The sequence below is a fragment of the Aptenodytes patagonicus genome, chromosome 1 (assembly GCF_965638725.1).
Source record: "Aptenodytes patagonicus chromosome 1, bAptPat1.pri.cur, whole genome shotgun sequence".
NCBI classification, from domain to species: Eukaryota; Metazoa; Chordata; class Aves; order Sphenisciformes; family Spheniscidae; genus Aptenodytes; species Aptenodytes patagonicus.
In genome coordinates, this window is record NC_134949.1 from 87873877 (window position 1) to 87887518 (window position 13642).

Sequence of the window (13642 nt, forward strand, 5' to 3'; positions counted from 1 at the left end):
GTTGTCTGACGTGGTCCTTTGTCCAGGCATCCGCCAAGCATCCCCCTGCGCTAACCCTCCCTTTGGTACGGGTCACCCAGGCCCCTCCGACGAGACGTTTCGTAAGAGTTTATGGTTAATCTATCAGCATCCACGCCAGGGACGAGGCATGCTTTGACAGTTCATAGACCAAGTCCCATCACATGGAGAAGCCCTTTGGAGGTGAAGGGCTACCTATCTCCCGCAGCCCCTCCGATGCAGCCAAGCCCTTGCCCATGGCTGGAACTACAGCCAGCGCTGGGCAGGAGAAGATCCATCTCCACATGCTACCTCTGCACCTCCCTTCCAGGGCAGGAGCCTGCTCCAGACCTCATCACTCCCAGCTTTGACGGTGTGGGCAGTTGGGGGCCTTCCCTCTGGAAGGCACTATCAGCTGTCCTGTTTGGGTGAGAAGTTTGGGCCATCGTGTTTCATGCAAAGTTCGCACTGGAATCAACAGTTTGCACTGGTGAAATGAAATGTTATGGGTCAGGGTCTTTATGGAGAAATTTAATTGTTTTCAAGCCTGGGGTTGCCTCAAAGCAATACCTTTTGCTGAGCGATATTAGAAAGCACAGAGGCTGCTCCTGCTTAGCTGCAGGCAGCCTAAGTGTCCCCTGAAATGGACAGGAAAACTTTTCACCCAGCCTCCCATGACAACTCCTCTACGGGCTTTGTTCCCTTCCCTGGGCTGCTAAGCATCTGCTGCCTTCCAGATGCACTGACAAGAAAGGGATGGAGAGGGAGGAAAGGAGCCTCGCACATTCTGCATTTCGCTTCCAGAAGCCTGTGAAGCTTCATTAAACATTGGGCCTGTCATTTTGTTTCTATGGAAACAAAATTATTACTAATATATTATTTTAAAAACAGACACACGATTGACACTCCAAATATAGAATTTTAATACCATTCTGCGCCTGCCTTGTCTCTTAGGGCAGAGCGGATGCGAGGGTGGAGTTCACAAAGGGACAGGACTGGCGAGGGTGCCAAGTGGCGGTGGCAGCGGTGGGTGTGTTTGTAACCTGAGAGCAGGCACAGGCTGTCCGTTGGTCTGTCGCGCTCCCTTCTGCGGGTCTGTCCCACTTCTTTTTCCCCCACCAGCGTGGGGTGCCGTGTTTCCTGCCTGCTGGCGAGAAAGATGAGAATGCAAATTAGTGGTCGGGTCCCGAGACAAAGGGAACACTTGAAGTTTTATTTAAAAATCATGATGGCACTGAATGTTTTTGATGCTGTCTCTCATAGTTTGGGATCCTGGAAGGTCTGTGCCTCGCAGGCCTCAAGGGTCCTTTCACGCGGCGCCTGCTCTCCGTCCTGCAGATGCCAGGCTTCATTGCCAGCCAAGGAGCAGCGCCGTGGCCGGTCGGCGTTCTCCTCCTCTCTGCTGCCAAGGGAGAGGCGGCGATCACGGCGTGATGCAAGCGGGAGACGGGAGTGCCGTGGGCTGCAGGCTGGGGTGGGTTGCGGCGTCTCGTCGATGAACGTGGTGATCTCATCTCGGAAGAAGCAGGCGCTGGAGCTGGAGCCCCGGGGCATCAGCCCCCCCTCCAAAAACTGCCGTAGGGTCGTCAGCTCATCTTCTGGGGGCCGCCGGCGGTGCTGGTAGTCATGCAGCTGAGGAGGCAAGAAGCTGGGGCCTCCAGGCTTGCGGGGGGTGGAAATGCGGATGTCATCAGATGAAGACCACTTGTGTAGGAAGGATGGAGTGGAGCGGTGGGCGGAGAAGATGTTAGTCTCATCATGTGACATTCTCCGGGAGATAGGGACCTGGAAAAGAGAGAAGGCGGCAGGTGATGAAAGACTTGAAGAGACAGAACAGGAGGGGAGTAGCTGAGGCTTTCTCAGAGAAGAGAGTCAAGAGGACACAAAGGCGTGGGAGACTGACAGAGAAGGAAGTGGGTTGTGGGGCTGCCCCTGCTAGATCTCGGCTCACCTGCAGGTAGTGCACCTTGTCCTGGGGCAACAACATGTGGTGCATGGGTAGCAGCTTGATGTCCCGGGAATCCCGTTTCACAGCTGCAGCACCATTCGCATCAAATCTCACTTTGCAGATCCTGCCATCGCCATAATCATCACACACCCCATCTGTTGGCAAAGAGGAGAACCGTAGTCAACACTTTTCAGCCAGAAAAGGAGTGTTGTCAGGGCACCTGGATGCGATCCTAAAGCTTGTCTGACTTCTGCCACCCTACTTGCAGCCCTCAGGGCTCACCTCTGAACAAGGACCTTGTCCTTCTGCTTGCAGCAGCACTAAAGCACCCAGAGACTGCCCTGTTTCTTCTGTCTTGTTTTTGAATCGCTCACTGCCAGAACTTGGACCTTTGGATCAGCGAGTTGGGCTGAGGCCCAGCGTGTCACTTTCGTTGTGGTTTGGCAGCTGTACACATCATCTCTACTCTTGCATCTACTGTGAAGGATGTTGCGCTAATTTTTCCTGGGTGCTAGTGAGTCCTAAGGCAGCAAGTGAATGGCAGAGCCTTCTCCAGAATAAATTTTCTCATGGTTGCTGACTCCAAGCTATAACATGCATCCCACCTAGTCACCTACAACACCACTCCTAGTGCCGTCAGGTCCTCTTCCCAAGGCAGACCCCTCTTTCCTTTGTAGTCTTTTGGGGAGGGGGTTAGTGAAGAAAGGTGACTGTGGGGTGGTGAGGAGCTTACCATCATCTCCATCTTCCTCAGACATGATAGCCACACACTGCTCCCACACAGTGCGGAGATCTGCTCGGTAGCGCTCACAGGACCAGATGAAGGAGGGGAGCAGTAGGGTCTGCACCATGGAGCACCAGAGCACAGCCAGGACCATCCAGGTGGGGGCCGTATCATAGCGCAGGCTAAAAAAGCTCACAACCTTTGAGGTAAGAGAGAGAAAAACGCCGAGAAAGAAGACAGAAGTGGGGATCAAGGGAGAAAGATAACGGGAGTCAATTCTGTATTAGAATGTAATCTGTCTGTAAAGGATTTGTCAAGTAATTACCCTGTGCCCCTTTGAAAAACTGTTCCTGGGGTGTTACCCCAGGTTTGCTGGACCATATTCCGAGCTGTCATATCTCTAACATGAGACCTGGTGTTAGCATCCCTTCTTTCCCATGCTCATTATGAGCTGGAGCTAAATAGGTGCTAAAAAAGGACACGGCCACTAAAGCTGTGACTAAGCCTCTGTTCTCTTAATGGTTCCCTTTGAGATCTTCCCCAGCTCTCCAGTTTTGCAGAGAATCAACCAGCCAGCCAAAACCTGAATGCTGACTATGACCATACAAGCAGAAGGAAAAAGAAAACCGTCTGCAACAGCTTTTAAAGCTGGTGTATCAGTTCTCCAGAAGCAAACTGGAGAAATAGAAATCTCATTGTTTTTACAGAGGTAGATCCCCCTGTAAGTTTGCATAATAATTTCCTCTCCTCTTAGCCACTTAAAACTTTCCCAGTGGTTTTAGCTGTGTGGTGTGTATTTCCCAGGTTTAGACTTGTCTTAAGAAAATGCTGCTGTGGAAGGATGGGAGAATTACTGCAATCTTTTTAAAACTGGCCCTCAGAATAGCACAGATTCATATGTGGCAACTCTGTGGCTGGTGGACAGAAGACAGAGTTTCTTCTCTAAAACTTGAGAGAAGCGGAAATCTAGTTTAACTGCAGACTCTGAGGGGAAAGGAAGAACTCACTGCTTACCAAGATAGGCACCCCAGTGAGTGTGTCATACAGGAAGACAATAGCGCTGATGAGGTTGGTCATCTGCAAGGAGGTCTTGGCTGACTCGGAGCCATCCAGTGAAGACCTCCTTTTGCCTCGTACATCCTCCACCACAATGGCTGGCACATTGAAAGTGGTGTGTGCTGATGAAGAGCAGGATGACGCTTCCTCTGCCCTCTGGTGGCGGCACCGCCGGCGTCTTCTGTGTGCCCACAGGGTCTGGTAGAAAGTGATACCCACGCACACCAAGCCCATGACGATTCCTCCGAGCAGCAGGAGGCTAAAGCAGACACCGAAGCCCAGCCCTATCTTGCTGACAATGAACTGGCAGCCACGGGCATAGTAGCGCTCGCCATTGTTGTGCCAGCCGATGGAGGGCAGGGTGGAGAGGATGAATGATACCATCCAGATACCCATGACTGCGTGCAGAGCCTGCTTCTTGGCATTGCTCAATCGGTAGTTGACTGGCCATCTCACCATCCACATCCGGTGGTAGGAGAGGGAGGCCACTGTGAAGCAGGTGGCCAGCGCCAGGGTGTAGTATGTGGAGACAAAGACCTTGCAGATGCTTTCGTTCCAGTCGTAGTCGGAGGACTCACGCCGCAGCTGCACCACAGCATAGGTGGTGAGGGGTACTGCTGCCATAAGGATGTGGGTCCCAGCAAGGAAGCATAGCAGCAGCTCCAGGGGCTTGTGTTTCTGTTGTTTGGCCGTGATGCTGAGGATAATCCAAGAGTTGGCCAACAGGGCTAACATCCCACATGCCAGCCACCACAGTGAGTTGTTGTGCAAAGTAGACTCTGATTCAGAGTCCCCCATGCTGCCACCCCTGCTAGGCTGCACCTTGTCCCTGCTGCTGGTATTTTGTAAGAGGGTGAGTGGGACTCCGCACTGGGGGAGCCACGTCCCTCCTCATCTGCTGCTGCTGCTGCGATGCGAGGTGTATGCACGCTGGAGGGGTTCCTCAAGGCATTGCCACCAGATGCTAGGCAGAACAGCTGTCAACTCTGTCTCACTTTCAGTCCTCCCTTTCCCTTCTGTTCGCTTATATTTCTTTCCCTTGTTCTAACTTTTTCACCTGTTTTTTCCCTTGTTCTCTTTCTTTTTCTTTCTTCCACCTTCTTTCTCTCTGTTTCTCATGAACGCTTGCCAGTGCTTCTTCCCTCACTCTCTTGGGCTCATTTTTTTTTTTCCTCCCCATCTATTTCATCCCCCTCCACTCTTCCCCCAAAGAAAAAGCTCTCCTTACTTCATGTGCCCACCAGGCACCTTCTGTCTCAGGGACCACCTTCTGCTGGGACTGGTGAAGGCCACATGCAAACAGGGACTGCTGGGGACTCCAAACAGTTTGGTAGTAGCAGGTGCCTGCTGCCCAGTGTCCTAGTGAATGAGGAGCTAGCCGAGAGTTTCAGAGAAGACGGGAGGCAGGACAAAGGTCCCGCAGAAATGGTGCGGGTGGTGCATACACCGTGTGTAATCCCCCTCTCACCAAATGCCACACTCGTGGCCAGGTAGAGGTTCCTGCCAAGGCTGTCAGAGAACCATCAGCGGAGAGTGAAGGGTGAAGAACAAGATTCAGAGGGTTCCCTATCCAAGACCTCACAGCACCCTCACTACATTGTCCTTTTTGCTGTCTTCCAGGGCTCAGCCTGCTCTTTCAAGCTTCCCTGCACAGCGCAGGGCAGAGCTGGCAAACAATAAGGAGATGGCGGAGAGGGGAAGATCCTTTTCAAAGGTTCCCTTGGAGATTCAGGGCACGAGGTTCACTGTAGAAGAGAGAAAAGAGAAAAAGTAATTTAAGATCATTCTATCTCCCCAGATCTCTCTCTCTCCTTGCCCACACAAACACCTGGTCATGATTTAGGCTGTGCAGAGCACTCCCTGTGTCTTTCAGAGAACAGAAGAGCCAGATTTGCACCAGTCCTTACATACCTCAGGCCGGACTCTGGCCCCCAGCAACTCCTTCCAGTGCTGCTGAGACACCCTGTGCTCCCTGCCCTTCCAGTCTGAGGCTCCCCACCCAAATCATTACTAGCATTACTAATGCCATTTCTGTAATAGAAAGCCTGATTCGCATTGCTCCCTGCCATTCGTGTCCTGCCCGCCCCACGCACCCGCTCCGACACCCCGCTCCTGCCGTACAGCTCCCACACCTCCACCAGTCTTTGGACCTCAGCTTTTCTCTGCCAGTGCTCTGGATTGTAACCTGCCGCTCCCACCCCGTCCCATCCACAGGTGCATGCCACCACTCCAGCAATACCCTGCCATCCTTGAAGCACAAGTCTTTCGGCCACATGCCTCAGCCACCTAGCGCGTTTCTGCTAGAGCAGCTCTGGTCTCCAGACACTGCATGGTTACAAACCCAGCGAATGAGACTGCTAACCTAGTCCTGAGACTGCTCACCTTTGCCAGTGACCCCTGGTCCTACCAGCTCAGACGCCCTCTCCTGTCTTCATCTATAGGGGATGCCCAAGCAGTATATTCCAGGGAGGTGTATGCCTGCTCTGTGCCTTGACCGGAGCAGATGTAAACTTAAACTTTCTGTGGATGGATCAGTGCACACCCCAGTCTGAGCTAGTGGCTCAGTTCCCACCCCTCCCCTTCCTTCCGCTTCTCCGTATTTTCTCACCCTCTCTGTAACCACCTGAGGCTTCTCCTCCTTTCCTCCCTGCTTGGAGCAGTTTGCCATGACTGGATTGGTGATGCCCCAGTTCTGCCCTGGTTAATCTTTTTTCCCCCAGTGCCATCAATCTTGCAGTTAGGCCTGTGGCCTCTGGAGACAGTTACAAAGCTAGCTGGCCCTGATAATCCCAGGGGAACAAATTTCTTTGCAGCATCTCCTTCTGTCGCCCTTCCCACCCGGCTTGTTCTGGTGGCCCACGCTGTTCCCTCGATGAGGCAGGAACCCTCCCGCCTCTGCTGGCTTAGGGGCCCAATTCTGCTCCGAGCTGCGGTCCTCCCGCTCCTGGAGATGGGGGAGCCCCGGAGCTGATGCAGGATGGCCAGGTCGGGGAAACCCATCCTCACCTGGCCCTGCTCCCCGGCCAAAGCCCCCAGCTTCATCCCACCGCCCATCCCACCAGTGGGGAGAGGAGAGACTCCTGGGGCTGGTGACTCAGGGGAAGGCAAGGGTGGGGGGGTCTGAGGGGAAGATGACCCAGAATAATTGCAAAGAAGAGTGGAGAAAACCGGGGTGCCGGGGGATGCAGCCGGCCGGCCCGGGGCCGAGGTGCGGTGCTGCCCCCGCCGCCCCCTGCGTTTGCCCCCCGCCCGGCAGCCCGGGCACGGCCGCGGCTGCCGCGGCGGCCGGAGGGGCGGCGGGGGTCGGGGCCGGGTCGCCCCGAGCCTCGCCCGGGGGTCGGCGGAGCGAAGCGGTGCGGCCGGCCGGGGCTGGGCTGGGCTGGGCTGGGCGGGGGCCGGGGCCGCGGAGGCCCCCGGGGCGCGGTCGTGCCCGCCGGCGGCGGCGGCGCCGCCCTGCGCGCGGCGGAGCGGAGCGCAGCGGAGCGGAGCGGGGGCCGGCGGCGGCGGGGGCCGATCGCGGCGGCGGCGGCGGCGGCGGGGGCCGGAGGGACCCATCTTACCTCTCGCCGGAGCAAGCGCTGCCATGGCGACGGGCGCCCCGCGCGGCTGTGCGCGCCTCTGCCCGGCTGTGCCGGCCCCCGGCCCCGGCCGCCGCAGCGGACGCCGCAGGCAACCGCCCCGGCCCCGCGCTCCGGCCATCCGCCAGGCGGGGCGACGGCGAGGGGCGAGGGGCGGGGAGCGGCGGCGGGAGACGGCGGCGGGAGCACCGCCGGGCCGAGCAGCCAGGGGGCGGGCCGGCCGGCCGGGCGCGGGAGCCGCCGCCCCGGCCCCGGCCCCTCCCGGCGCCCGGTCGCCCGCGGCGGCGGTCCCGGCGGGCGCGGGGTGACGGGGCGGGCTGCGCCCGGCTGTGCCGGGGCACGCGCGGCTCCCGGGGCTGGTCTTGGCCAGGGCCCAGCCACAGGGGCTGCTGCTGCCGGGCCCCGGCCGGCTCCCTCGCGCATGCATCCCTCCTGCCCCACGGGGCAAGCCCGGCCGCCCCCAGGAATACAAGCTGCAGGAAAAGAAGGTGCCGGGCTCCCATTCCCAAAGAAAGAGGGTTACGAGGAGGCACCCAGGCCGTAAGAGATGTCGGGAGGATGGATGCTGACATGAGGGGAAAGGCAAAGAGCTAGTGCTAAGGCCTGCAAGGGATGTTTGGCGAGCGGGGTGCCCGGGACACCTGCTGCCCAGGGTGAGCCGTGGTAGCAGAGCTGACTCAGGTTGCTCAGCTGCTGTGATGGCCTCTTCCATCGCCAGCCAGCAGCGTGGTCCCACAAACGGAAAGGGGAAGAGAAGGAAGGAGGTAGAGCGGGAGTAGTGCTCAGAGGAATGGGTTGGTCATGTCAGAGGGGTAAAGCTCCCCCTCCAGCTGTGTCATCTCAGTGAGGGCAATCCTGGCTAGAAAGTCTTCACAGGACAATGGACATCTCATTTTCCTGTTACTGTCTTGCTACTGAAGTGAAGGCACCAACACCTTCCTTGTCTTTGTGCCTTTTAGGAACAGATGTCTACCAAAATCTCTATGCTCCTTTCCTCCATCAGAACTGGGGTGGGATGGGAGTCCATGTTTCTGGACAGTTAGGGTGCAGCTGCATTAACACCTCAGTTTGGATCAGGAGAACATGAACAACATGGGTGAAAGGACCTGCAAGATCTGCCCCAAATGTGCTCTGAGGACTACGAGAATTCAGCTTTGTTTTGGGCTGGGGTAAGCCCCCAGACATTTGCAGCGTGGCCACCAAGTCCTCATCATCAGCTGTTTTCCTCTACAGATCTGCTCCTGCTGCATCACCCTGTTTGCTAAAATGGACCTGACCCTACGGATCCAGGTTCTGCTCAGCTTTATCACCCCCTCTGAGAGGGCAGATTTCATACATCATTCTAAGTATTGTCTGAGGTGATCCCAAGTGCCTTGGATACCAAGGAATTTCATCTGAGGTTTGTATGGTCATCAGAAGGAGAGACTCCTGAGTAAGAAAGCTGGAGGTACTGCTGGTTCTCAGGCCCAGGGGCAGCAGTGAAGGCAGTTCCAGAGGTATAAAAGAGATCGTCTCTGAGACAAGACCTGTTTGCATCGCACTGGCCATTGTGACTGGGACCTGTTTTAGAGACAGTGAGTAGAATCAGGAACCACTAGAATAGATCCGGCTTTGTGTCAGGTAGGTGATAAGAGATATTTTTGAGGAAGGTGGGTGGCGACGATGCTACTGTGCTCTGGCTATTCTTTGGCATGCGGGAACTGCCAGGGTGGAACAGCCCTGAGGTGGTTCGTCTCAGTGGTCAGTCCAGCAATGGCAGTTGCCAGAGACGTGAGAAGGGACAATTATGCCCCCCCCCCCAATCATTTCTTTTCAACTCCTATCATTTGCGGGAGGTTTGTGCCTTGAAGTGAGAAGGTCTATATCCACAAATGCAAACATTTGTGCAGCTCCAGTTGTGTCATTTGTATGAATTACTTAATGTGATAACTTCCACATTGCCATCCTCTTCTGATTCAGAAGCTGAGTCTCCTTAGTGTGAGTTGTTAGCCTGCCTGCGTGGGTGAATAAATCCTCTTGTTATCCCAGGGAAACAGCAAACCAAGCTTCCGGCACTTTCTGCGCTGCCTGCCTCAGCTCCGCTCAGGTAGGGACATCCCGCAGCCCAGCATCTCTTCGTGGCTTGGGCTACACCTGACAGAGACTGGTGAGCAGAGCTGGATGGGCACAGGTCCTCCTATCTTGAGGAGGCTTCTTGTGTTTGCAAATGTGGCTGGGTTCTTAGTTTGAATGAAAGCACAAAATTGAAGATTTACTGTGAAGCGGAATGAACTCTGTGGGAAGGAGAAGAGCATTTACCCTAGGGCTGTCATACTCCCAAGCAGATGCTTGTCCATCCATCCATCTCATCTAAATGGATTTCAAAGACTCTTTTTATTTGCCTAGGATTTCCAGACACCTGGTTTCACTGGTTTTGATAAGCAGTGGGTCGCAACTGCGTATGTGCTGTATATTGACAGTGCACATGCAAAGGAGCACCAATGCTCAGATCTGGAAATCCTGAAGCCCCACAGTGCAGGGTTTCTTGAGGGTCTGGGGTTTCCTGTGTATCTAGGAAGTCCAGGCTAGAAGTGAGACCCCTCCCAGACTCATCTCCTAGAAGGACTCACAGAGCTGGGAGCGATTTTTAATTCCTACAGAGCCAGGCTGGATTCCGGCCGGTGATCTGCTGTCCAAAGGCTCAGTAGCTCACTAGAATATCCTAAGGCATCCAGCCCCAAAGAAACACCACTGTTACAATGTCAGGGTAAGAAATGTTTTCTGGAAAAGTTCATTGCATAAAGATTAGTTATTTCTGGACAGCAGCTCTGCAGGTCCAGGGGAATGCTCTTCCCAGAGGTGCCCTGGATTCTTAAAGGAACAGAGCTCATTAACCAAGAAACAAACACCGGAATCATAAAAGCAAAAGCATTAACAGAATAGCCAAATTGACTTCACGGGGCTTTGATGGTTTGCAGCTCTTGCTCAGGACTTTGATAGTGACCATGGGAGGTTTCACACATGTTTCTCACAGATCATGGATGCAATTAAATCCATCCTCAGACCCCCAACATGGCTTACACAGCCTCTTGTGAGGCTCTGCTGGTGTGCTTGCAAGCATGTTTCCTGGCATCCTTCCTGGCTCTTTGAGCAAGGTGTGGTTAATGGCTAACAAGAATCCAGCCAAGCAGATATGTTAGCATATTCATTCAGAAAAGACTATGACTGCAATGTAGATTTGTCATATCCAAACCTTAGATTCTATTTCTAGCACCATACGGAAAGATTTAGTGAGATTTCTCAGATAATTCATCTGCAAAATGGGCAAGTGATAATAACTCACATCAGGGGACAGACGACTAATGCTGGTTATGAGCTATGCAGAAATATTAAGGGCTTGCAATGTAAAAACTAGGATTTGAACTTGTGAATGCTTGTTTACAGCTGAATGTTTTTCCTTACGCAGCTGGGCACCTTCTAAAAGATTTTTTTTCCTCTGTCACATACGTAAATATTTGTATATGATATTTTCCTTGAGAAAAGGAAGTACCAGGGTAGGCTTGTCAAATACATGGTTGTTATGAAGCTGCATGCCATTTGGCAGAGGTGTATATATCCTCCTGCTTCCCCCACTCCCCCACCCGCCCGATACAATGCTTTGCATGTTCTTCTCTTCTGTATGTTACTGATCCCTTTTTTGTCCCTCCTGCCCTTGTGGCCTCACTGATATCTCAACGCAGTGAGTTCCAGTCTGTAAAGGATGTAAAAATGTCATTTCAGAACTTAATTATGCCACTTTCCAAAATTACTGAACACTTACTTGTTTGTTCTCATACACAGAAAGGATAATTAGGAGCTCTTGAATCATTAATCTGGGAACCTACAATATCTGGAAAGAGCTGAAATGATTTCTTTTCTTTGGATTTGTAACACAGAATTGCAATTTTCATCTTACCACCCGTTCCCCTAGCTTGTCTAGCTATGTCTGAGGTTTTGCAAGACCAGAACAATCTTTACTGGGATTTCAGGAGCGCCGCTGACATGCTGGATGCAGCTGCCCTGTGCCAGGGAAGCTCTCTCGCTCCCCTCGTCATTCCAGCTGGTGTGGTGGCCCCTCCGGAGCCATGGTCCTCACAGAGCCAGCCTCACTGTCACTGCTGTTCATCTCCAGGACCTCACCTCCACACAGCACACAGATAAGCTCAGAGGAGGGACTTCCCAGCACGGGAGCCTGAAACAGGCAGTTTGACACCAGCCAGCTGGTGCCGAAGCATTGAGGAGCTGGGGTTTCTCCTCTCTTCCCTTTTGATTCCTTGCCAGCGAGGCAGTCTCTGCCACCACCTCTTATTCTGCTATTCTCTAATTCTCCAAATCTGGAAGCACCTCTAAGGCTCAGCCAAGCTGGATAGAAAATGAACAGGAGGGGAGCCAAAGACTTCTTCAAGGGGGATGCTGGGGAAGGATGCTGACACACATGAGGCAAAGGCAGCCCGCCGTGGTTTGGAGGTGTTGCTCGGATGTGAGCACACTAATGAACCCTAGGGTCCCTCCTAGTAAACACACACTTGGGAATATGCTCAGAAAGGAACCAGTCCAGAGCTGAGCATCTGCAAGGATCTGGTAGTCCTACTCTACCCTCACCTCCGAGAAGGGCGGATGGAAGCTACTCTCTCTCTGCAGCTGCATCAGGCTGATGATCCACTCAAATGGACACTGAAAACTGTTCTTTTTTTTCCCCCTGAGATAAAAAGAAATTAGAAGAGGCTGAAGTGCACAGCTTCATCCCTTCTAGACCTTGGGAACATGCAAAGAAACACACAGGGTCATTTGGCTCTGAAGGCTGAGGGATGTGAGTGCTTCGCTGCAGAGCCTGCGGGGAGCATGAGTCACATGGACTGCCTTGGCAGATCCGGGCTGACAGCATCCACCAAATCACCGCCTTGCGTTGCACTCAAAGGGCAGAAATAAACCAGGAAGCAGGAGGGGCTTGGGGAGGTAGGGCTATGGGCTGGGGTTATTTCAGCCCACATGTTTCTGGTTCAGCAGAACTGGACAGGGCTGTATAGCCTCAGCTGCACCCAAGCCCCTTCCTCCACTGGAGCAAGCAGGTCTGTGGGTCCTGGCAGGGGACCATGCATTGGAGGTGGGTCCAAAGGACTGAAGGATGTGCTTTTTCCCTTCTGCAGCCCAGAAACGTGGGGAACAGCAGTACCAGAAAGACCAACACGTGAGGAAAAACCAGCACTTCTCAGTTTTTTCTAAATTCTTGCTTTCCATGATGTTTCCACATCACTGCACAGAGCTCTGGTTGCCATTGTCATTTTGTAAGTATTGCCAAGTACGCCTTTCTGAGTCCTGCCATCATCTCAGGGCTACTCTGATGAGCTGTCACCACATCATAAAATATGTCTGCCATTGTGTTTGCTGCTTTGTAGAGTTGTACGTCATTGTGGTTTGCATCGTGCAGAGGCATTATTCCATTGCATAGTGTTGATACACCCTTGTCACACCTAGCAAAGGGAGAAGTCCTCAACGTGTCCTGAGAAGGAGGACCAGGATACATGCAACACAGCCTGTAAAGTCCTGGGATGCCACAAGGAAGGGACCACACAAAAGTGATCTGATGGGGACACCTGGCTTCTCATCTCTGTCTTCAGTGCCGCATAGGAGCGCTGTTGCCACAGTGTTACCTGCTACACAGGCTGTGAAGACAGTGTGTTGTGTCAGAAAGGGAGCGTGCTGTTGTATTACTGCAGCCCAGGCCTGGGCAAGATGTTACTGCAATCCACTCTAGCTGGGGACTCATCAGGTACATCTATATCGACACCTATGTTTTGTGCAAGCTTGTTCTTATCCGGTCTGAACCTCCACTTCCGTCCTGCCTTGAAGCCCACACTGAAGCTTTCAGTATTGCACTCAGATGGAAAGCAAAGCCCATCTGGGACTCGCTCTGTGGATGACTTTTCTCTGAATCAGGGCAGCCTGTGCATCTAGGGAACAAAGAAGGTCGTCATGTGAAAAGATACAGACAGGAGAGCTGCCAAAAAAAGAGATTTATGAGATCGGAGCCTAGAGTGGTTTGTGCTTGCAGGTGAGTTTGAAGTAGAGTAGGGCAGGGTCATGACTGCTGAGATCAGGAGACCTACTGAGGAAATGTGCAGTGTTGAGGAAGGCTTATCATTCTTGTTACGCCCATCCAGATGGGAAAACTGGAAGCTGTGCATCTGTGGGCGCAGCTGTGCACTTACAGGCATCCCAGTGGCACCATCATGTCCATTGTAACACCAGCCAGGCCACCTGGAAACAAGTGGAGGGACCTTCTGCATCGATGGTGGGGGTGTGAGCCCAACCACGCTTTGA

General features: G+C 53.6%; 1 protein-coding gene across 1 annotated transcript; it reads right to left on the reverse strand.

Annotated features, from left to right (window-relative positions):
- Positions 1 to 903: 903 nt before the first annotated feature.
- GPR162 (G protein-coupled receptor 162) lies at positions 904 to 7352 on the reverse strand. Its single transcript, XM_076347195.1, has 5 exons — positions 7286 to 7352; positions 3684 to 5470; positions 2679 to 2868; positions 1949 to 2100; positions 904 to 1782 (listed from the first exon to the last, which is right to left on the reverse strand). The coding sequence occupies exons 2-5, from the start codon at positions 4521 to 4523 to the stop codon at positions 1255 to 1257; spliced, it is 1710 nt and encodes a 569-aa protein (XP_076203310.1). The 5' UTR covers positions 4524 to 5470; positions 7286 to 7352; the 3' UTR covers positions 904 to 1254.
- Between the last annotated feature and the right edge of the window lie 6290 nt (positions 7353 to 13642).

Coding starts and splice junctions, on each gene's coding strand:
- GPR162 (XM_076347195.1), bottom strand. CDS start 4,523: ATGGGGGACTCTGAATCAGAGTCTACTTTGCACAACAACTCACTGTGG. Junction 2,869..3,683: donor TCACTGGGGTGCCTATCTTG/GTAAGCAGTGAG, acceptor CTTACCTCAAAG/GTTGTGAGCTTTTTTAGCCT. Junction 2,101..2,678: donor TGAGGAAGATGGAGATGATG/GTAAGCTCCTCA, acceptor CTTTGCCAACAG/ATGGGGTGTGTGATGATTAT.